Raw genomic sequence first — 25121 nt, 5'->3', positions numbered from 1 at the left:
CTCTTTTTTTTATTCCTTTTTCTCCTCTTTCTCTTCCTCCTTCTGTTTCTTTTTCCTTCTACTTCTTCTTCTTCTTCTTCTTCCTTCTACTTCTTCTACTTCTACTACTTTTTCTTTTTCGATATATCTATTGCCAACGTAAATATAATATAATCTATTGCACGAGCGGTTGTAACATCGCGGTGGTGTATCAATAATAATATTAATAATAATAATAATAATAATATTAATAGTAATAATAATAATAATAATAATATAGTAATAGATACAATAATAAAAGTAAAATATAATAATAATAATATTAATAAAAAAACAATTAAAAACAATATATTATGGTATTCGTTTTGTTTAGATAATCCAATAGATAACTGCATTATGTAAAATCAATGGTTATCCTTTAATTACACATATACATGGTAAAACTTAGTTTTGTCACGTGTTACCGAATCAAATACGTGGTGGAAGAGATGGGTGGCTAAGGGAACGGGGTGGGGCTGGTGGAGGAAGCGCATTTAACGATAGAAACCTTAGCGAAGTGCAATCATCTCACGTTTGAAATGCACATGTAAATCAATTAAGATGAATTTTGGGCACTTTGTGACATTTCACTTCACCCTCAGATCATTTACAATACAATTAATAATAATTTATATTACACACTTACAACGTTTCTAATGAGTCTCTCTCCGTCTTAACATCGAATAATAATATATATAATATACATATATGAATATTATATATATATATACATTGAAATATATATATAATATATACATATATTTGTTCTCCTATATATAAATCTTAATCATTCATTATAGTTCTCGTATATTTATACAATTATCATTAATTATCACCTAACTTGGCATCCTTGTGGGAGCGGCGCAGGCGGACATCCCGACGAATTGTGTGTCGCGTTTTGGGACAGCAAAGGAATATCGTCCTCTTTGGAAGATTGTTTATTATCCGAGATTTTACCGCTCCTAGAATCGTTACACGTCAACTCGGAGGAGGTGGTTAACGAAAGCGAGGAGTTCACCAGCGCACTATCGTCACTCGCACTACTACTACTACTTGCCACTGGATCCTTAAGTTCGTAACCTTCCTGACAACGAGTCAATTTTAATCTTATCGGTGTAACTTTAGCGGAACGCACGTTCCTAAGGGCGGTGGCACTCGTATTAGAATCCGTCGGTTGTTTATCATCAATGACACTGCCCATAGGATAGGTGTGTTCCTCCTTGGAAGGTTCAGCAGGTGGTACACCAATTCGTGCATCGTATTCAGCGTTCTTCGAATCCCCGCTACGTCCACCACCACCACCACGCTCGGCCACGTCGATGCCACCAGTGAGGAAGCTCGAAATGTCATTGCTAGGTTCGCGAAATTCGTTGCTAGACGAATTGCTAGTACCCTTTCCTATTCGTATTATTAATTTCGGCGTAGACGCGCAACCCTCTAAGATTTGAACGCGAGCTTCCTTTTTACTAGACTGACGTCTCTTTCTTTTGCCGTTCCTATCTTTCTTGCTCTTTCCTTTCGCTTTCTCGTCGTTGTCAAAGCCGGCCATTATCATGCGTCGGAATTTCATGCTCTCCCTGCGAAGTTCTTCTATACTCGGCGTAGTAGGAATACTGCTCAATCGTTTTTTCGGAGGCCTTATTCTAGTCCTATCGTCTTGTTGCACGTTGCCCATTTCTTGGCCGATTATACTGTTACCTATTTTGATCTTTAACTTTGGCGGGCCGGTGTTGTTGGTCGTGACGGTAGTAGCAGTTGCAGCTGTTGCGGTAGCCGTAGCCGCGACTGTTGCAGCGGTCGGTGCTATCACTCCCGTTGCAGTAGCACCCGCCGTACTACCTGTTGCCGCAACGGCAGCCGCGGCTGCTGCCCCCGACGCCGAGCCACTCAAAGATGACATCGTCGTAACCGACGGTTTTGCTTGTCTACCTCTCCTACCCCGATCTACGTTTCCACCAAAGATCATTCCGCCGGCTCCGCTTCCTCCGCCCCGTCTTCGATCGGAAACACCTTCCTCGTCCACCGCGTCGAGGAAACTTCCCCTTTCTTTTCTACGTTTCTTTTCCATGTTAGCGTCTACGACCGCTTTGTAATCTTCCCTAGTTGGTATACTCGTCATCGACGCTACAGCTTTCGGTATCGTTATGACTGTACGATTGACAGGAGGTAGAATGATAGGTGCCGAGGTCGCGTTACCGCATGCCGGATCGCCGTCCATGTTCATGTCCTGAGAACAATACTGTCGCAGCAGTTCCTTCTTACGCATCCTTCGAAGATTCGACGTTCCAGAGGCCACCGATGCACTGGTAGCGGCAGGCGTTATGATGACGGGTGCCTGTTGCGCCAACGGCGGTACCGACGATGCCGGCACGTAATTCGCATCGAGGAATGGCCCTTTGATTTTAACTTTCAATTGATTACGAGACTCCGAGAGGGATACTTTGCTGGTTTCTTTGAAGTTAGACGAAGATGCCATTACGGTGTCTATGCTCGGATTGTTATAGTTAATCTTCGACGAGGGATCGACCTGTTGTTTGCTACCAGCGATAAGAGAGGACTGCAGCTCTTTATCGATGTCCTCCTCGATATCTGGCAATACCGAATCCGTAGAAACACCGGCGGCGAGCGTGTTGAGAAAATGATTTGCGTACGATTGTGAATGGCTCAATGACGAACTGGGTGCATCGACGTTCGAGTTATAAGTTCGCATATCGACTGGACCTGGAAGCAACGGTAAAACAGTATCGGCGAACACTTGACCGGCATTTGATTCGGATTCAGCGATGGCTGCTGCTGCTGCTGCTGCAGCCGCTGTAACGTTCCCGACTACAGCAGAAACGCTTACGGCACCGCTGCCACCGGCACCAGCAACTACTCCACCACCACTCGCCACGTTGGCATCGTGCATCGCTGGTGACGATAGCCTCTTATCGTCGGAGTATTTTTTATGTAACGTACTCGGACTAGAGAGACGAGATTGGTGTATTCCGTCATTGGTCATCAGGAGCGAGCCTTCGCCTCCTCTCTTCTCACCTCCGATGTCGGTAGACTTTTTCCTTTCGCGCATCGTCCGCAGGTCTGCGATGTTGGTCTCGTTCGTCGAATCCTCGTCGGAATCGAAATCGTAAACCGTGCCGACGAGCTTGTTCTGAATCGAATCGTCGTTATGCATAGCGTTCGAGGGGAAAGTCGAGAGCATGATAGTAGAGGTCTGATTGTTTCTACCTCGACCCCTACCCCGTCCACGACCACGATTTCTATAACCCGACTGTTGCTGTTGTCCGCCCTTTGCCCCGCGACCACGACCACGTGCACCGGTACTACTAACGGAAGTACTTTTGATTGTCTCTCCGTGTCTAGGCGATTTTCCAGGAGATTTTCCTTGAAGGGAGGTAACCCTGGCAGATGTTCTCGTAGGTTTCGATGGGGATTTCTTGCCGGATTGTTGCGGCACCGTTACCGTCTTGCAATCTACCTGAACTTCTTGAGTATTTTCGACAGCAACGACGGCAGCTGCGGCTGCTTCGCTGACTTGTACCGTAGACGTCAATGTCGTCGACGCCGTGGTCACCGTTGCCATTGGTGTAGGTGACATAGTCGTCGACATTGCCGTTGACATGGATGCAGAAGTTGTAGTTATAGTCGTTGCCGTGGTTACTACGGCAGCTGTAGCAGTTACCGTTGTCGTCGTGCCATCGAGGAACGATGGTATCATCGGTGGCATCACGGATACATTCGTATCCTTTTGTAATTGAGGTGGTTCGTGTTCCGTCTCGAGCGACGGCTGTGCCGATTGAGGTGATGGTGTTGGTACTTTCGTAGGTGATACCATTGCTGCGGTCAAGGCCATATTGTGAGAAGAGGATGTGAAAGCTGCGGTACACGGTGATGCTTGCATATTCAACGAATCTTCCAATGGCTTAGGTACGTGCGATAACAAGGATTGCGGGGTAGGAAATGGTGCGCCGAAGGGTGGTGGAAACATTGCCGTGCCTGGGGATGGATAAGGTAAAGGAGCACTGCATGGTTGAGGTGGGAATAGAGAAACGGGACCAGCATAAGAGTTTGCTTCGGAATAGGCGTGATATGCCGCGGCGTCCATCGCCGAACATGCTGGGAATGGCATAGGTGGTATGTTTTTGTACGGAGGAATCGCTGTGTGATCCTCACCGGATGAGGCAGACGTGATCGAAGAAGACGTCGATCTTCGCGATGGTAATACTTGACTCTCGGCCCAACGAGTATCCTGACGCGAAGGATTCATCTCGTTGTACGGAGAACCGTTTTGAACGTAATCTTGTCTCATATCCGATGACATTTCCTCTTTCTCCAATACTCGATCCATTTCGCTTCCCTGATCGTCCTCCGAATTTGGCAAACCTATGAGATGCCTGTTAACCATTTCCATCGGCGTTATTTCGTCTACCATTTGCGTGGATATTCCTGTCACTTGTTGATCCATTACTGCCATAGATTGTGCTCGATTTTCCGCGTGCGATTCCAAATGTTGAGCAGCGCGGACCATGGAATGAGTCTGTTGCAAGAGATATTGTTCCTGCATGTTCATATTCAATTGTGAATGTACCAAGACATCAGGATTGCTTTCCGGTAATACGTTAGCGATATCGTTTGTAAATTGATGATTGCCATATCGGTGATTTTGATTATCCATTAATGCGTTTAAGTGCACATCCGCGGAACTAAAGTTTTCTATACTCGGTGGCACCCACCGTTCGTCCGCTTCGGCTCTGTCCAACTTAGCACGCTCGACCACAGTTACTTTAGAGGTTTCAAGATCCTCGTTATTATAGGGCACATAATGATCACTATTGTTCGTGTAACACAATTTTCGTTTTTCCTCTGTCGCATGATTTTTACAAGCAATGTCGTCGGACGTTCGAGCAAGCTCTTCCGTGTTCTTCATCTCTTGCATTGGTGGTACGGTCTCTGTTTCTAAGATCTTGACCTCGTTCTCTTCGGGAATTTGATCGAGAGACTTTTCGACTTGCGCCTCTTCCTTCTTTATGTCGTCCTCTACTGTGACTGGTTCTAGCTCGAACTGACTAGGATTCGATTTTTTCGACAATTCCATACGTAGTTTTTCAACCAAATGTAATGTCTCTCGAGCACTGTCTTCCTTGGAATCTTCTTTAAACCATAATTCATTATTGAATGAAAACATTAACGGTGCTGATCTTTCTTCGGCATCGCGAGGAATATTAAAGCCGTCGTCGTTTACCATGTCATCCGTTAACATGTCTTGGTCAAAATCAAACAATTCTGATACGCTAGGATCTTTGCTGCCGTGTTGAGGTGAAAATATTGAACGATTAGTAGATCTCTTTCTTTTGTTAACTTCCTTTTCCACATTTTCGGAAACTGCGATTTTATCGAGTGTCGGTTTCGAAAAGACATCGTCCCTTCCTTCCTTCGTCATTGTCGTCTCTTCGATAGTAGCTAATCGAGTTTCACAAGAATCCGTGGTAGGCATACTTTCAATCTTATCCTCGCTTTTACTTTTTCTATCGGGAAATTTGTCATGAGTTATTTCGGTAACATCATTCTTAATTGACACTTCTTCTGATTTTGGTTTATCAACAATCATTTTGTTCTCGCTAATGTGATTTTTATGATCTTCGCTCTTTATCGTATCGTTTATGAGAAGTGTATCTTGAACAGATCCTTTTGTATTACTTTGTTCATTACATATTGCTTTTTCTATCTTTACTTCTGTATTTTTATTTTTCGATAATTTGTCCATGTGTTCGCGTTTCTCGAGAAGTTTGTCCAATCCTTTTAGAGATTTCTTTGGACTATCTCTTTCGGCACGACGTTGTTTCATTTCTTCCTCTAACGTATTTGCCGCATTTTTATTACTAGGTTTTTTGATTTTCTTTTCATCCGTCTTTAAGGTACTTTCAATACACTTTGTAGAATCTATCGCAACCGTTTTAGAATTATCCTTGTTAATAATATCTTTTTCAATCTCTTTACTTGGCTTTTCAGTTAATTTCTTCTCACCTTTCTTAAAGGAAGATGTCTCTTTAACGTTTCTGTCATCTTTTGATGGGAGAATATCATTAAATTTTCGTTTGCGTGTATCTGATTTTGTTCTAGATCCTGTACTATTGTCTTCTTTAATTTTGGAAGATGGTTGTTCTGATTGTTTGACGATTTGATTGGACTTTTTGACAGATTTGGACCCAGAAAGATTTCGTGACCCATCATTATTTCGAGACCCACTAAACAGATTTTGGTCAGTTGGTAGCTGTGGCTGTAATATTCCGGATTTTTTAGATGACTCTCTTTGATCTGATTTTTTGTTAATTGTTTGTTGTTGTAATTCTTCTGGCTGTTGCTGTTGTTGTTGTTGTAGCTGCTGTTGCTGTTGATGTTGATGTTGTTGATGTTCTTTAGAGATTGAGGTTCCGCTTGATTCTTCTCTTTCAGTAGACGGCGGCTGAAACTCTGGTCCATGCCGCCCGTCGGAAGTTTTAAGCTTCTTATCGGGCAGCTTCTTGAGTTTTCGTCCTATAATCTTTTTCTTATCAGATTCTATAGGTTCGTCTACCGATTTAACAAACGGTCGTTTAACTAAAGCCTTATTCTTGGATTGATTGCCAGTATCACTTTCAGAAGACGTATTAGACGAAGACGCTTGATCTTTAACAGAACTTCGATTTTGTTGCACAGGACTTTTACTATCGTCCGTGTCGCTGCTACTCTCAGATGAACTGCTACAACTACTACTGCTGCTACTTTCGCTATTACTCGATAATACAGAAGATAAATATTTGCACTCTGATAATTTTTTCGATTTTTTCGATGGATCCTCCTTCGTCTCTTTCCTAATAATTTCTTCCTTCTTGGGTGATTCCTCCTTCTTATTTTCTTCCTTCTTATTTTCCTCCTTCTTACTTTCTTTCTTTTTCCCGCTATCCGGCGAATCTTTCTTTGGCTTAACATCTAACGTTTCGGCATCGGGTTGTACGATCTTAGTACCCATTCCACTTTTAATATGTTCAGCTGCTTTCTTCGCAGCTTGTCTTTGCGGCACGTAAGCGAGAATTTCCATACCGTCGCCAAATTCTTTGTCAAAATCATAAACGTCGTTTGTCTTAGTTTGATCTTTAGACATTTTATTATCCTTTTGTTTTTTACCGGATGATTTCTCTTTAGGTTGTTTAGAAGATTTTGTTTCTTCGCCGGGCGATTTAACGAATTCGACAGATTCTGTTGTCAAATTGTCCCTCTTAGCTTGCGATCGTTGCATGATTTCGGAAGCCTTTTTCGCAGCTTGTCTTTGAGGTACTATGAGAGCGGAAGGATATTCTTTTTTCTTCGCGCTCTTAACGTTCTCTTTGTTCTTAGTCGAATCGTCAACGTAATCCTGTTTAGTATCTTTGCAAGTGAAATTCTTTTGCGAATTTTTCGATATGTCTGCTGCAGAAAATTCCTTAACTGCAGCTTTAGTTATAAGTACAGCTGAATGAGAAGCATGTTCTTGAGAATCTGAATCCGTATCTGAATATATTGCTGAAGCAGCAGAAGGTCCTAGACGCGTTGCCGAATTGGTGTTTAAAGTCAACAACTCATCACTCTCACTTCCTGTTGCACTACCAAGTTCTTTTTCCATATGTTGTAACGTACGAGATCTATTATTCACAGTATCTAATTTATCACTTTCACTACTTTCTTGAAGCAAAGAATGAGTTCTATCTTGAACACCAGATGATTTCTTGGCTTTGCGTCTAGCTGTTTTCGTCTTGGGTGAATTTATTACTTCATCCTCCGTGCTTGAGTCGCTCTCGAGTTGACAATTTTTCGATTTGTTCGAACATTTGTTGGAGGTCTTGACAGTACTTTTAATTACGTCTGGTTCACTACTGCTCATAGATGATAAGTCACTACCATATAAACTTTTCTTTCTGACCGAACCATTGAAGTAGATCTTTTTATTAGATGCACCATTAAAATCTGGTTGTACTTTCTTTTCATTACTCGAGACTGGTGTCGGTGATCTAATTCCAGCAATTCTTGCGATCATTGTATCAACGTCGCGCGTATATTCCTCTGAATCAGGATGGGAATATAAACGATCATATATCGATGGTCCATGATTAGCTGCCAGTACAGATGCAATTACAGCCGATGGTAACGGAGGTCCGGATAATATCAATGATTGCTTGTGAAATGTTTGCTCGCGTAACCTCAAGAAAGTACGGCACAATTTCTCACGTCTACCAACCATGTAACAGAGATTTCTGACTCGTTCTAAATCTTGTCGTAGCTGTACGAATGTACGCATCTTTTCTAAATCTGCTGCTTGGCCTTGAGCGCGTGCTCCGGCACTTGAAAGTTCACCGCAACGTGGTGCCAATAACGGTTTGTTGTGACCAGCCTAAAATATAAAAAAATAAATATCGATGCTCTTATATAAAAGCCCAACGATCTCGTGTTTTTTTCACGATACCATCCCCAATAACTTACCCTTCGTTTTAGCTTCCAATAATTATAAATGTATATAACGGCGTCAGTATCTATATCCAACTGTTGCGATACGACATCTTTTAGAGATACGTGTTTATCAAATTCAGCTTCTATTTCTTGTAATCTAAAATGACAATAAAGATGTTAGTTTATGTAATAAATAAGTAAATATCAGAAAAATGCAACGAAAAAATCTTTAAAACAATATTATAAAAACGTACAGTTTGCTTTTTTTAATACTACAATTAAGAACTTTAGTTCTAATTGCCGGCGTTACATACTTGGCTGCACGAGCTTGGTTCTTTTCTTCTGAAGTCATATCCTTGCGTTTACGTTTTCTAGATTCACCATCTTCTGAATCTGTACCACCATTACCGCCATTATTTCCAACATTTCCTCCAACACCAACTTTATCTTTTGTATTCGTTCTACTATGCTTCTGACAATAAGACTGTCGAGAAAAAGACAATCGATGAATCAAAGATTTGTATTATTTACTTATTACGGTAAAATATTAATATATTTTACCCTTAATTTGACACCATCATCGGCTAATTCATCTTCAATAATTGCTTTCATTTCAAGACCATATTTAAAAGCACAAGTAACATGATATGCTGTTTTACATGTCTTTATGCTGCACTGTATGCATGCACCCACGCGTTCACGACACAAAACACAAATAAGAGCCCAACGACTTTGCTGTAATTAATTAATTATATGAATATTTAAAATTAAGATATGAAGATCGTAAAAACTTTAAAGAATTTAAGTTGAATTTATAATAATTACCGGAATACTGGATATTTTTGTAATTGGTTCCATTCTTTCCACACAACCGATGCTAACTTCTGGTATCCAAAGTGCACAAGATACATGAGCCCATTTTTGTCCACTGCGTGTACACTTCATTGCACCTCCTTTGTTTGGACACAGAACGCAGTCTGGTCGCTGACTTAAGGAACAAGTTCTACATAACCATGAACCTTCTGGTATCGAAGTAATACCATAACATGCTTGATGTACACATATATTGCAACAATCACAGAACACCATTTCATTTCCTTCTTCAGAATCAGGCTGATAAGTAAAAGAAAGAAAAGAAAAAATAACTTTATTAAATTTATATTTATGTTTTAATTTACTCTCTTTAAAAAAGTAAATTTTAAAGTATATGATAAGAATAATCGAATTGTAAAACACTTACGGATCTACAAACGTCACAAATAACATTTTCATCATATTCAATTCCAAGACCTTCTTCATTTTTAACGATTGTTTGTATTCTTTCCCAACACCGTACTTCTAATTCTTCTATTACATGTTCCAGTTCTGATTCTGTGATAGGTAACTGACCAGCCTAAAATTATATAAAAACAATAATAGAAAGATGTTCCGATTTTGAAATATTTTTTTTTTTAAATTGAATTAAATATATATTAAATTGCAATGCAACTGCAATTACAAATGTACATAAATGTTCAGTGAAAATGTATGAATTTAAAATAATTGTATATCATCAAATTGATTGTTAATATAAATCTGACTATATGTGCAATGCATGCGCATAGGATATAAAAATTTATCACATTTTATTTCCTTACCTGCGCTCTTTCACCATTAAAAACATCTAACCAAGCAATATCTGTATCATCCAGATCATAAGCACAAGCTTTCTCAGCTCGTGTAGGTGTGGTACTTAAATGATGATCTTCAGGATTGAAATAATCATCTCGGGATATTCTTATAAATTTTTTAGGTCTACGAATGAAAAATAACTGATGTTAAGAAAGAAAGAAAAGAAAGAAAAGAAAAAGCAAAGCTTTATCTAGCGAATAATATATTAAAGTGAAAAGTATGTTATTAAGAATGTTGATTGATACTTACAATTTGAATTCACCGTGTTGTAATTTCAAAGGAGATGTTTGCGTAACCTTTGGTTCAGGAAGGGAATCTGGATTAACAGGTACTTGAACACCTCTTTCCCATTCCTGTTTCCACTGATCAGTAATAACCCAGTACTCATTGGAACTTAATGGTTCGCTATCCGGTAATTTCATAGCACTGATCAGATCTTTACGAAAGAGTTCTGCTGGGGCCTCAGCAGCTGATCGATTGTATATACTTGAAATCTTAATGTCACTGACAGGTCGGGGGGTCCAGGATGCCCCCCCTTGACTGGACGACGCCATCGTCTCCTCCTCTTCTGAAGGCCCCGTTGCTGTTGGAAGGGCCGATGAACCTGTGGCAGCCGGTCCCAATCTGCATTTACGCCTTTTAATCGCGCCTGGACAAGACGCCAAATCATTGTCGTTTCTGTTGACTCTCTTCCCTCGTTGTGCCATTCTACTAGACCGAATAAGCTAGTGATACGTGGCACATGCAGGTGGGCTATGCACACCCTGAAAACAAAAACAAATGAATGAATAAATATTGTTATTTGTCTTTACATTAGACACACACAATTTTTGATATATAGATTATTATTAAAAGCTATTAAATATACTTACTACATAGTTATCCATATATTTATTATCTTGAAAGTAGACTTTTAATTGAACTGCAAAAAATACAAGTAAAAACATTACATTGATTATTGCCTATCATTAATACATATATACAAAATGACAATAAAGTAGAAAGAGTTAAAACTATTTCAATGAAATAGTTTTTATTTATAATTGTTTTTCTCTGGATGAAGAATTGTTTATAATAATCTTAATTACTATCTTGTCAATGCAAAATAAAAAGAAGAAGAAAACTAAATGAAAATTGAAGTAACCTATCTCCAAATGTTTATCAAATTGATGTTTTAAATATTGTCTTGTTAATATAATACTTTCTAATAAGACTCTATGCAATTTTGATGCATGATTAACATTGGGTGTACAATAATTTAAAGTAGTTTCATTGAACATGTTGAAAAAATCTAATGAATGATTGATCACGGTTTACTATTCTTTACTTAATATGAATGCATGCTTTGCATTGTATCAAAGAAGCAGTGCACATTATTTTAATGTAATCTAAGCACGTAATTACATGTAAACATATCATGCTAATGTCTCAAATAAAAACATTGACAATTAATATGAGATTTGATAAACTGATTTCTATCTTTAAGTGTGAAAAACAATGCATAAGGGGAAAGCACTTTTGTATATAAACAAAAAGTAGAAGAAAACTGTAAATGACTAAGTTTTGATAGTAACCATTATATCAAGTACAATACCTGTAATATGTTCACACACTCATGCACTTAAAATATTAAAGATAGAGGTTACTAACAAAACAGTGTGCCAAGACTGGAATGAAATTATAATCGCGCACAGCCAGTCCGGTTTAATGACATCTCCTTTTGAACTCCATTAATCAAGTTTTAGATGCATACTTTATATGGTGTTAAATATCACCATTAATTAATATTCGTCATTGTCGTTGCATTTGTTTAGACACAGAGTAATGTTTATTTACTACACAATCCTAGCCACTGGCTGAGCACAATTCAACACTCCTGTCTCAGCTGTAGAAAAAGAAGAGGTTATAAAAAACCAAGTTCAATGGGAATAATAGTGTAACGTGGAGATTCGGCAATCGTTAATCAACCGATTGCAACCTCGGACAAGCTCGATTTATAATAAATAGTTAATTAAATGACTAAACGTACGAAAATCGTAAAAGGTTGTTCCCATCCTAAATTATCATGTAAACATTGGCACAGAGCTATCCCGGAAAATCTATGTAAATCCTATCGCAAAGCGGTTTCACTCACTGTACGTAATCTCGATCGAGCGAGCCGAGGAGAGCATTAGATAACATGATACGCGCGAAATAACGATAAACGGGGTATTCGCACGGATAAAATGCTCACGTCTCCATTACGCTGCTGCTGCTGCTCCTGCTCCTGCTCCTGCTATTGCTCCAGCTACCCAACAACATTGACAATACAGATGGCAGCACCTTCGGGCGCAGTCCACACAAGTTTCTACACACACTTCGAAAACCATTAAATACCTTATTATTGATCTATTAGCCGAATATATTTACGCGCGCACAGTTGCACGTGATTTCGGAACAGCTTATTAACCACCGCAAAGATGCCAATCTTAAACGATATTATTATTTAATCGCCACAGAGCTGACAGAGATAAGTGCGTACACCTCTGTCACCAGCAGCCTAACCAACATGTCCTCATTAGCGATTCCAGTAACATATAGCCAGTTCGTACTCACTTTGCTACGATCCTATGTCTTCTGGCTATTTTCAATAATAATTCCTACAACCGTGACCGATCGTATTTAATCGCGAAATGCACCGAATCGATAATATATTTACATAAATGTGAATACTGGCATTTGGCGCCATCATGCCTGAAAAAATAACTGTGGAAGTTCGATGTCACGTGACCGACCCAGCGAGATCTCGCGATTTGCCTTCACGGATTATGGATTACAGTAAGATTGGAGGTCAACAGGTACATGTGACTTACACGCCCCCTCTTGGAATCTACAAATTTTTATCATAACTCTTTCTTATTTTATTATTTGTATTCTTTATTTATCCATCTTTTTAAATATTATCATCTTACGTTTATTTTTATCAATATTTATCTCGTTTTTTTCATTTTTTATCATTTCGCAATACAGAAAGTATTTAAAAACATAACAAAATTTAATTTTGCACTTTTCAAAACAATTACTCATTACTAAATATTTAAATTAATAATTAAATCTTTTCATTATTTCGATTAGATAAATTATTTTATGCGTCAATCTTTTTTTATTAATTATAATCACAAATGAATTTTTATTCATTTTCACACGTATTAGTAAAAATAATTATCTTAAATAATTTTTATTCGTCGTATTGTTAATTGTTAAATCCCTTGAATTAAATTTGTATTATATGTGTTGTTATTATTATTACTATTATTATTATTATTGTTGTTTTGATAAATTCATGTAAGTACACCCTTATATACAATTTTTATATTTCATGACTTAAGGTTCAAGAAAATCATAGGTTAGAATTGATTGGGCAGACTTACAAGAAAACATCTTGTAATAAACGCATGGTTATACAAGTTTATACATATGTAAAATGCATGTGCATCTTCTGATTTATTATAGTTATTTTTAAATTTATACTCACGCGTGTTGGTTGCTAGCGTCCGCTACTATTATCTAGTATAAATATTTTGTTGTTATTATATATAATATAAACATTTTAATATTTGTTCCTAATGAATTAAATGCAACAAAAATTAATTACAATGGAACAGGTATCCATTTATTACGTTTAGTTTATGTTATACTTTTATCAAGTAAAACAGGATTATTTATTAAATTAATTAATAATATTTTTATAGGATTTGAAAAGTAAAATTGATGAAGCGTGCAGAACCGCTGAAGAATTTACTAAATTGTATTACGAAAATTTGGACAAAAGAAGATATGTGAGTATTTTATTTATTTTGTTTTGACGAGCAATTAATTTCTTTATTTATTAAATTATTTAACTGAATTCTATATTTCAGTTAATGTCAAGATTGTACATGGATGTAGCTACTTTAATATGGAACGGTAATGGTGTAGAAAACAAAGAAAATATCCAAAAATTCTGGACAGATTTACCACCCTCAGAACATACTATTGTTACTTTAGATGCACAACCTGTTGTCAGTAAATATCATTCTAAAATATTTATCCTAATCACAGAATAATATTTACTTTGATTATATATAGTAATAGAATTCCTCAATAAACTTAAACTTTTTAAGATTTAATATAGAAATTAATGTTTGATATATGATACGCCAATACTTCTTTAGCATTACATTGATTTTTTTTTGTTGATAACAGGTCCAGGAGCATCAACAGAGTTAACGTTCCTCATTAAAGTCAGCGGACAAGTCAAACTTGAGGAAAAGTCCTCGAAACCATTCAATCAAACTTTTTTAATCACGGCGGTTGGAGACAAATGGAAAATTGTTACCGACTGCTTCAGAGCAGTAGATATATAACACAGGATAATGCATATATTAATTAACAGTATAGTTAAATAATAATTTAATTAGATAATTTTAATGAAAACGTATGTCTTGCTTATAAATTGTTTATATTATATAATAATATTAAGAAAATGTTCACATTATACATAAGAAATTTCATAAAATATGACATCGCTTTATTATTATTATTCTATGATGCTCTTTATTGATTTAAGAAAGCATTTTAGTTCCATAATTAATTTTTTATTTTTATTTTTCGATCTTATATGAATGTATAAAGCAATATTAAAAATTTTGTATTAGTGAATTCAGTACATTGGTCTTTAGAAATGTAATTTCACATGAAAAAATAAAAAATAAATACAGATATAAATAGACATAAAAACTACTATAATACATATTATATAAAACAAAGGACCTTCCTGTCTATAATTATAATAATAATAATAATAATAATAATAATAATAATTATAATAATAGTAATTTCTAAGTCCCATCATCTAAAATTCATTTGCGTAATCATTAATTTTTCTTTTTGAATTCAGTTTTTCATTGAATACAAATAATAAAATAATAGTTTAGCTTATCACAGGTACAAATTATTTAAAAACAAATAAACAATTGAACCGAAATTACATTGTATACTATTAATGTTAATATATTGAATGTACTAATAGGCAGTGTCATAAGACACATTTCATTGGTCACTATTACTTTTGCATCTGTATTGCATTCTACTTAGTTTCAAGCACAGATTTAATAAAGTATAAGTTCAAAAATTCCCATAAAATAAATGATAAATATTGTTCACTCGAATAACATAATAAGTAACGATATTTACTGAGTAATGAATTAAATTAATTATATTTATATCGATAATTACGTATTTACGTTATAATTTTTGAGTATTAATGAGTATATGTCATAATTTATAATTTAAACGTATCGATAAAGGTAGAAATTTGATTTTTTATGTGTTAATACAATATCCAAGAATGAAAAATCATAAGACTTCTTTCGCACATTTTTGAGAAAAATTATTCCGAATATGGGACCTATCGGTCTGATAGAAAATTGTATAAAAAATATGTGCAAGAGTAAGGAACGAACGCGCTGATATTTTTTATGAAAATTTCTAAACATATTCCTTTACTGCTGTGCCTTTGGAAGAACATTTCCATATATCCATGATTAAACAAAGCACACGACACTTAAGAATTTGATTAATTACATTGAATTTTCTTATTCTGGATAATTTATGTAGGCATACGATGATACTTAGTACAGTTGTTATTCAACTTATGCTATACAAATACAAAATTGTTATATTGTCCCACAGTACATGTAAGATACCTTAACATTATAATTTGTTGTATTTATAATGTTACCTACAACTTTGCATAAATGTACTAAGCAATGATGTGTATAAAATTACATGTAAATGAAATGATTTACGATACATAAGCGGCTTAAGAAAGTGTCTACATTTTGTAATGGCAATCATTCATATTGCATTTAATATGTACCACTGGTACAATTATTATTAAAACTGTGATAAACTATTCATATTGTTGTTATGATCACCATATATATATATGTATACCATTATATATTAGATCATGTCTTTTTATATAAAAATGTAATCATGCAAAATGAATATCTTTTATCAAGGCTTATAATGCAAAGCCTACACATGATGATCCATATTTTTTTGACACCGCAGACTTGATATTTTAAAAATATAAATATGTGCAAACATAAAAAAACAATGAATTTTGCAACAAATCATTATCTTCCGAATAAAATATATTAAAGAAATACTTGTAGTATACTTTCTTATTATGCCTCAACCACACAAAATGTTTGTAATAGCATAAACATACAACCATAACTCAACAATCCTTACTTTCATTCACATTCATTACTTGATATTATATTTTAAGCATAATTTTTATGATTAAAACATTGTTCTTAGACCTTACTAGTGACTTAGATATATATCTATACTTATGTATATATATGTATGCATGTATGATTTATGATTCGCATGTATACATACATACGTACACATAGTGTATATAAGAATATCTCATTTTAACGAATCAACGCATCGAAATATTTTTATTCAGAATTTGTTGATAATTAAAAATATTTGAATGCGTTGATTAAAAGGAGATATGATGTTATATTATATGTACGTATATATGCATGTATATTTTTACGTATATCTATTATATATAATTAAATTGGTGACAGAAATGAATTGAAAATTTCAACAGAAATGTAAGAGAGAGTGTAAAATGTTACTTTTGATTTTCCACCACCAATATATACTTTATCTCTGCACTGTATTTATTACATCCTTTATTGTATTTTGAACCTCACTCAATAGTCTTGTATTTTCTGTAATATTTCTTGTTCCGGCTGCTCTTAGTTGTCTTGCTTGTAGCTCGAGTCTAGTGAGTAAATCACGGAACTGAAACCTCGCATGCGGTGCTATTGCAGTATCTGTAAGACTTATGCACATACCATGGAGCAAACCAACTTTATCGGATAGTTGAAGCCAACTAGCCATGATTATAGTTGGACTACCTCTAAGATTCAAAATACTATTTTCAATGACGTTAGAGATTTCGATTACACTATGTTTTGCTGCACCTTTTGATTCGGCAGTTTGTTTATTTGCATCTTCATCTGTCTGTGAAGCAGACTTATTGCAGTTTGGTGTAGCATATATTGAGGAACCAAAATGTTTAGTCGAAGAAACTAATGGTTTTAATGGTTTGGCTGGCACAACAGGCTTTTCTATATCGGCAGATGATGTTGGAGGCCATACTCTTGTGTCTCCTTTACTAGTAGAACTACGCGTTGATGCTCCACTATGATCTTCCGGGGAGTCTTCGCCCGCATCAACTATGTCTGGCTTGCTTACACCTCTAACACTTAATTTAGGACTGAGCGGCTGATTATCGCAGGAAGCCTCTTTGTTTTCCCATAATTTTTTTAGGCTACTTATACTTCCAGTACTTCTACGCTTATCATCAATTTGATCATCAGTTCCCAATTCAGAAGAATCTGTGATACTACTTCCAATATCATCAAACCGTTTTGTTTTATCTTCCACAACTTTTTCTTTCTCCGCATTGTCTACCTTTCGTAATCTAGCTTTGAAATCGATTATTTGATTATCTCCAGTTTCCTCTTTTTGCGGGTTATTCCTTTTATCGACCTTTTTCAATTTGAAACCTATATTACCAGTGCTTATTATACCCTCAGTTATAGGTGAAGATGCATCAATCTCTTTGTGTGTACTGTGCTTATCAAGACTTAAATGATGATCCTGTGCAATTGAAAAATTATCATTGCTCTTCAGATTAGAAATGGCATACTCATTTTGTACAGAATGTTTGTTTGTATCCATACTAAAGCTGGCACATAATTCAGATAATAATTGAGATGCAGGATCAAGAGGTAATGAAGGTACATTACCTGCAATTCTACTTTTTTTTACAGATCCTCCGTGTTTCATATCAGCACTTTGCTTTATTTCATTGACCAATTTCAATTCTAACATCTCCTTCATCCCTGGTTTGGATTCGAACGTATCTGTGATACCAACTGCAGCAGGAGGCGGAGGTGGAGGGGGAGGTGGCGGTGGTGCTTCTTCCGGAGATGACGTTAGTTCCGTTGATTCTAGTCTTACGTTACTAGACACCTCCTTTGTTTTAAGAATTGTTTTCTTATCATCTAAATATTTATTGCAGTGCGTTTCGCTGGTAGTTTCTCTGCGCCGTAAATTAACACCGAATCTAGAACTAGCTTCCTTCACAGAAGGTTCTACATTTCTAACATCGTTATTTTTATCATCTTGATCGTCATTTACCTCATCTTTTATTTTCCATTCGGCTTTTAATTTCCTCACGCTTACTGGCGAATTGGTTGTTTTAATATGAGAAGTATCATTATTAGGAGAGGCAGTTACAGGCGGTGGCAAATCGCATTGATCTGCCGAATTAAAAATGTCATCTGGCGGTGGTGGTAAGTCTATAGGAGGCGGAGGAAATTCGAGATCGGCAAGTGTTGGTTGAACCGATCTCGATGGACTGGCCGTTCTAAAGCCAGTATTATTTGGACCTCGGAAAGTTCTTAATCCAATATTTTCCGTATTATTTTTTCTAATACCGACCGTCCGACTGCGTGGTGAATTAGGTGGTTGATAAGTATTTACTACACCACTGGAAGAATTACTGCGCGTCATTTGTGGCTGATTACGTAAATTGTTCTGACGAGGAGATAGCGAACGATGCTGGGGCGTATCTGTATTACTTGTAACGTCGTGTTGTTCCATAACGGTAGATATTGCAGATGTGGTTGCAATATTATCTTGATTAGAAGGCATTCCACTCTGGCGAAGACTTTCTAGGTAGGCGCCAATTCTTGCACCCTTAGGTAAGGTGCCATAACGGTTAATTGCCCGTTTAACATTTTGCACCTCTAGTGCACCTACATGTACCAACTGAAATAAATTTAATTATAAGCTTCATATGTTTGCAAACGTTGAAATCCATTCAAGCAGTGCTAAATGCATTTACCATTAGACAAAATTTAGTAAGTTAAAGAAGACTATAGTATATATATATCTCAATATAAATATCGATCGTCATATTATTTGTAATACTTTTTCAATTACAATATTTTTACACGGATAATGACTACTATACATTTTAAGCCTGGCCACAATGTATGTTCATTGTACCTTCTGAGGCAGTACTTCCTTAGATGGATAAGGTCGTGTTTTAATTTGTTTCTGATTGCATGGTATGTTCGGTACAGGTTCTGGCGAAGTTGATGGTTGAGGAACAAAATTAGGTTCTGCTGTCCCCTGAGACCCATCTCCATCGTCGTCCACTTCGCAACCTCCTGTAGTAATTGACTGTGTAGCCATTGTCACAAGATCTCGTGTGATACCTGATTTGTCATTTAATAAACAAAGTATACTGTACATAATCTAGGATTAAATATTCCTGTAGTAAGTAAGCATAACTTCATACAGGAATAGAATATTATAGCTCTATATCACAGATTGAAAAAAGAATTTATTTTTAGATAGAAAATATCAATGCTATATCTTTTTACTGTATATATTTCTCTCATGTAACTCAGGGTCATTCTCCTTAAAATATGATCATCAAAGGGAAGAAGTTCCTTATAGAAAAGACTCTTATTTTATTAAACGAGTGTTAGTTCAATGTTGGTAATATGTATGGTTCTCTCGTATGTACTAAAAATGACTGTTGAAAAAGATACTGTCGACAAAATTCGTGCAGGCCAGAAGTAGTTATATATATATGATTAGGTGTTTTTTAATATTTTATATAATGCACGTGCGTGCGTGAATGTGTTTAGAAACATGAGTAAACTCACATAACACTGCTTGAACACATTCAAAATTTATATATGAATATAATATTTCATTAAAATATTGAAATTTTTATCTTTATTCTACGAGATACGAGTAATACTTTCAAAATGGAAATTACTTAAAATTGTAAAAAACGAAAAAAGGAAAAAGAAATTATATGAGATATAAAACGAAAATATTTCCATTACTTCTTTTTTGTTGTAATATTTACATCATGCATAAACATGATATATATTTGGATTAATATTAAAAAGAAATATTATCATCAATTTATCATAAAAGCAGTCATAAGAAAAATTAACAAAAAGAAAAATGATAATAATAAACTGCAACTACGAATAAATTGCTTAAGATTCACTAAGATACAAATGTGCACTGAATATAATGTATCCAACAATTACTTTTAGAACTTTCAATTATTTTGCATTATACTATGCACATTCAGAACATATTGGCTCACGGAGAATGACCCACATTCCTGAAGCTATGAGCCACAGTAGATAAAATATAACAAAATCAACAAAAATGAAATTCGAATGAATAGAATTCAAGCTGCAACGTGCATACATCATTACACTTAATTAATATAATGAAATACCTTCAAAAATCTTATCAATACCATTTAGATCTGTGGCATCATCGAGTGCTATGGTGGCAGCATCGGTATTTTGTTGATCTTGTTCCTGGTATGCCGAATCGCGAAATGAACTGCACGATGATAATAAACTATAGAAAAGAAAAATGAATCATAGAGTATTACAAGTAAAATTCTTGCCTTATTATATCTTATAAAATAAAATAAAGTTTACCTTGTTCGTTTTGGAGGAGCCGGTGCTTGTTTTCCTTTTTTATTCGTCGAGCGTCTCATTTGTACGATATTACTGTTACTTTTACTCGACAATCCACCCACAAAAGTACTTAATTTAGTTACAGAACTAGCACCATCTAAACCCAAGAAAATTATTTTGATATTACAAATACAAATTTGATAGAAAATTGTTTAGAAAAATAACATTTATAATAAATTGCAATTTATACCTTGTGCTATACCAGAGGAAGACATTTGTTCGGATACAAGTACGAGTCCATGAATATTTCCTGTACTACCTGTTTGTGATTTTTTATATGCAAGCAACGGAATTTCTCCTCCGCCTTGTAATTGTTTTTCAACTTCTAAAATAGATATATTTATATTTGTTTGTTAGTACATGAATATTATTGTACGTCGATTTTACATCTCAGAGATATTAAAAGCATAAATGCTTTACCTTCTGTAATACTAGATTCTTGAAACATGTTTTCTAATGAATGATGAATTTCTTTGAAAGTTGGTCGTTCTATTGCTGACCATTGCCAACATTGTCTCATTAATTCGTACACTTTAGGTGGGCAACCGGGTGGACATTCCATCCTATAGCCCTTTTCTAACATATGATAAACATCTGTCAAATCCACGCCAGGATACGGAGACATACCGTAAGTTGCTATTTCCCATAATAAAATTCCAAATGCCCATACATCAGACTGCAAAAATTCAACCTGTTTTATATGGAAGTTCTATTATCGAGTTGTTCTAGAAAAATTATAATTATTACCTTTGTAGAAAACTTATTATAAGCTAAACCTTCGGGAGCAGTCCATTTAATAGGAAATTTAGCACCAGCATGAGCTGTATACGTATCATCTCTCATTAATCGTGCTAAACCAAAATCTGCAACTTTTACTAAATGATTTTCACCGACCAAACAATTGCGTGCTGCTAAATCTCTGTTTTAAAAATTAAGTAAAGTTTTAATATAATTATAACAATAAATAATTTATGAAAAAAATTTAAGATATACAAATAATAGAAACATGGTGAATAATACAATTATATCGAATTGTAAATACCTATGAATAAAATTTCGGCTTTCTAAATAGCTCATGCCACTTGCTATCTGTGTTGCCATATGCATAAGAACAACAGCATTGATTTGATGTTTACTCTCATTACGCAAATAGTCTAATAGATTTCCTTTGCTCATAAATTCAGTGATTATGTAAAATGGTGGTTCACGCGTACAAACTCCTAATAATTGTACCAAATTTCTATGTTTCATTTCTTTCATTATGGCAGCTTCCTCTAGAAAATCTTTAAGTGCCATTGTATCTTCCTATAATTAAGGATTTAATATTAATATAGTTATAAATATAATTTTAAATATATATAAATGATAGAATATTATTATAAATACCTTTAATGTCTTCACAGCAACCGTCATATTATACCTCTTCCAAACTGCTTCATATACATCACCATACTGTCCCCCACCTAATTTATGCCTCATTACTATATCAGTCCGATTAATTTCCCATTCATCTGGCTCTGAAATAGATTATAGTTTATATGATTTCATAGAGTTTTATGTGTTACATAATATTTTATAATATTATCAGAAATTATTATTGTTTTATTTTAGATTAATTAAGCTAAACACATATAATTATTTTATTTTCCCAAATAATTCGTTAATAAAATGCAAGTAACACTTTATGTTTTAACGTCATGCACATCAAATTTTAATTAAATTTATGGTGTATTAAAATGAAATTAAAAAATAAAAAAAAAAAAGCGATAAAGAAATCAAATAGATGAATAAAATAAATAACATTGATCTTCCTTTTTTGTTCGGGTATTGAGTAATTAAAAAAGTAGGCTAGGATAAAGAAAAGTATTTAAGATATTGACAAAAATATATACGCCACCTGGACTAAGTGGAAACACAGTAGGCTTGTTATGCTTTGGTGCGGGATAAAGCAGTTGCGTAATAAGACCATCGGCAAGCATTGAATGATGATGAACCAGTTCGGCTAATGTATTAAATTTACTTTCTGTTGTGACAAACATCTGAAATGATGGAATATGAGAGTTACATGAATTTCTATTTGTTAATCAACCAACCAACCTTTCCTTCGCTATCTTCATTGATTCTGTAATGATAAACTCGTCCTTCATATCTCAAAGAAATACTACGCTGACCTGGACTGCTCTCTGATTCACGAACAAGAAAACTACCATTTATGCCAGAACTTAAAAGATACTCTGCTGCATTTCTAGATATTCTTCCATGATACCAAGAATGTTTTTCCAATGAATTAACAGGAGTTACATAGTTCGATGGAACCCAACCTACTTGTCCTGCACTCGAATGTGCTTCACACCACTCGCCACTTTTATTATAACTGAGAATACGTACTTGTTCACCTATTTATTCAAATTATTAAGAATTCTATTATTATCTGTTCGATAAAGAATGCAACTAGTGGTATTATACTCTATTTTGTAATATGTACCTTTCTTCAAACTAAGCTGATTTTCTCCGCCTGCTTGAAAATCATATAATGCAACGAATAATTGTGGATCATCTTCTTCTTGTGTCAAAAGGTTCTCCTTGCTAGTCCACCTAGTTCAAACATCATTGTAAATATTTTTATATTTCATGATTGTTAAAGATACTTGAATGTATCTCAAAACTTTCTTAATATAATCATATACACGTAAAGTTTACAAAATTTGATATAACTTTGTAATCATAAAATATTAAAGAGAAAAATAGAGTAAATATCTAATACATACATGCAAGTATGCATATAGGTAATTGATAAATAAATTCATGTATTTAACCTATTAGCAGCTTCAAGTAGTCCACTAGTAGATACACTAGTATGCTGCTGAATATTTGCTTGTTGTGAAATTGGTTGAACATTAGAACTACTAGGAGGATCTCCCTCTGGCAATGCTGGAATATGAGGTAGGGGTCTACTTTGTAATAGAGCCTCTGTAAAAAGAAAAAAGAAGACGAATAATTAGAATTGAAGTAGGGATAATAATAAAATGATATAACAGCATCTTTTTCATTCACTAATTACTACAATCATTGACTATAACTATTGCATAACAGTATCTATATACAATTATGATTTTAAATTTTGTAAACTCTATCAAGTCAGTTACATAATAGAAAAAAGAAAAATTGTACTTAATGATCATTCAAATGAGAATAAAAAATTAAGAATAAATTATACTAACTGTTAAGAATAAAGAAAAATGTTGAATAAGTGAATGAGTACATTCAAAGTAGTTGAAACGTGAAACATGTAATGGAACGTGTTACATGCTGTTACAACTATTCATTATGTATAATTATAGACAATTTCATAAACGTTAGATGTGGTTAATATTAATTTGTAAGATATAATCTAAAAAAAAAAGTAATAATCCATAAAAATTGCAATAATTGTAAATTATATTTAGGAGTTGTATCATTTGGATATAATATGATAAGAAATAAACAAATAATAATACTAATAACAAAGATGGTTAAATATAAATGTAAAAAGTATAGTGTAAAAAAGTATAGGGTGAAAGAGTAATAAAGGTAAAAGAATGTACATAACAATTGATATGTATTACCACTGTGTTCGGTAAATATGTTGGATCCAATGATACGAGAGTCCTTTAAATTTCTAGGTTGCTTTCGCGTTTGTCGCACGGTAGACCCGGCTGGAATAATTCTGTCTTTAGTTTGTTGAGCACCCATAGTTCCTCAATTACCATGCCCTTATATTCCCCCTCGGCTAGAAATACGCCGAGGCTTAAAAGTTCCTCACTCACTCTCACTTTAAATCGACACTTATTCGAACTTACATTCTATTTATTATGGAATAAAACACGCGAGTCTATTTAAATATCAATTATGATCAATCTTACGACCTCTTATATCTCACATTTTTATATGTCAATTATGCTCGCTACTTCTCGCCATATTTGACAGCTTTGACGTCGATTATTTAGTTTGTCGGCGCATTGCTATGGGGCAGCACATCGGGGGTTGGCTTACATGCGTGCACCAATAATATCTTCATTTCGATCCGTCGAAATATCGAATTAGACTTATTTTCGATATATCGATAATAAGATAATTTGAATTATCTTTTTATCATTCTACTCTTCCATTTCTATAACAAATAATTAAATATCAATATATTTATATGTTTATGATAAATAATCAATTTTCTTTACGATTAAACAAATACAAATGCACTTTTAATCGACATTTTTATATTCATGGAAGTAAATCCATTGATACTAATTCTACAAGTATAGATCGATCCTTATTGGATGTTTATTATCTATGAGA

The 25121-nt window shown here is 34.8% G+C and overlaps 3 protein-coding genes across 12 annotated transcripts; 1 reads left to right on the top strand and 2 right to left on the bottom strand.

Moving 5' to 3' along the window:
• Positions 1-378: 378 nt before the first annotated feature.
• On the bottom strand, positions 379-12592 carry LOC122518230 (PHD finger protein rhinoceros). Of its 4 annotated transcripts, none has more exons than XM_043637024.1 (10): positions 12176-12592; positions 11019-11068; positions 10396-10910; positions 10113-10269; positions 9716-9868; positions 9301-9588; positions 9037-9210; positions 8790-8959; positions 8509-8632; positions 379-8419 (listed from the first exon to the last, which is right to left on the bottom strand). In XM_043637024.1, the coding sequence occupies exons 3-10, from the start codon at positions 10851-10853 to the stop codon at positions 851-853; spliced, it is 9093 nt and encodes a 3030-aa protein (XP_043492959.1). In that variant the 5' UTR covers positions 10854-10910; positions 11019-11068; positions 12176-12592; the 3' UTR covers positions 379-850. The 4 variants fall into 4 exon arrangements, with proteins under 4 accessions (XP_043492959.1, XP_043492961.1, XP_043492960.1 ...); XM_043637026.1 differs by having other exon boundaries at positions 12281-12592; XM_043637025.1 differs by having other exon boundaries at positions 12380-12592.
• Positions 12593-12618: 26 nt separating this feature from the next.
• Positions 12619-14543, top strand: LOC122518232 (NTF2-related export protein). Of its 2 annotated transcripts, none has more exons than XM_043637028.1 (4): positions 12619-12983; positions 13878-13964; positions 14046-14190; positions 14371-14543. In XM_043637028.1, exons 1-4 carry the CDS (start codon positions 12876-12878, stop codon positions 14529-14531), a joined length of 501 nt encoding a protein of 166 aa, XP_043492963.1. In that variant the 5' UTR covers positions 12619-12875; the 3' UTR covers positions 14532-14543. The 2 variants fall into 2 exon arrangements, with proteins under 2 accessions (XP_043492963.1, XP_043492966.1); XM_043637031.1 differs by lacking the exon at positions 12619-12983 and adding an exon at positions 13435-13790.
• Positions 14544-16826: 2283 nt separating this feature from the next.
• Positions 16827-24792, bottom strand: LOC122518229 (tyrosine-protein kinase Abl). 6 transcript variants are annotated; one of them, XM_043637018.1, is made up of 14 exons: positions 24395-24792; positions 23606-23759; positions 23275-23384; positions 22887-23185; positions 22687-22828; positions 22176-22306; positions 21832-22094; positions 21537-21708; positions 21210-21465; positions 20980-21114; positions 20751-20886; positions 20540-20667; positions 19276-19487; positions 16827-19035 (listed from the first exon to the last, which is right to left on the bottom strand). In XM_043637018.1, the coding sequence occupies exons 1-14, from the start codon at positions 24519-24521 to the stop codon at positions 16855-16857; spliced, it is 4446 nt and encodes a 1481-aa protein (XP_043492953.1). In that variant the 5' UTR covers positions 24522-24792; the 3' UTR covers positions 16827-16854. The 6 variants fall into 6 exon arrangements, with proteins under 6 accessions (XP_043492953.1, XP_043492956.1, XP_043492955.1 ...); XM_043637021.1 differs by having other exon boundaries at positions 19276-19439; XM_043637020.1 differs by having other exon boundaries at positions 20561-20667.
• Between the last annotated feature and the right edge of the window lie 329 nt (positions 24793-25121).

The sequence above is a fragment of the Polistes fuscatus genome, unplaced genomic scaffold (genome assembly GCF_010416935.1).
Source record: "Polistes fuscatus isolate 324 unplaced genomic scaffold, CU_Pfus_HIC Scaffold23, whole genome shotgun sequence".
Classification (NCBI taxonomy): Eukaryota; Metazoa; Arthropoda; class Insecta; order Hymenoptera; family Vespidae; genus Polistes; species Polistes fuscatus.
The sequence above is the reverse complement of the archived record's forward strand: the minus strand, read 5'-3'. Positions and strand labels throughout refer to the sequence as shown.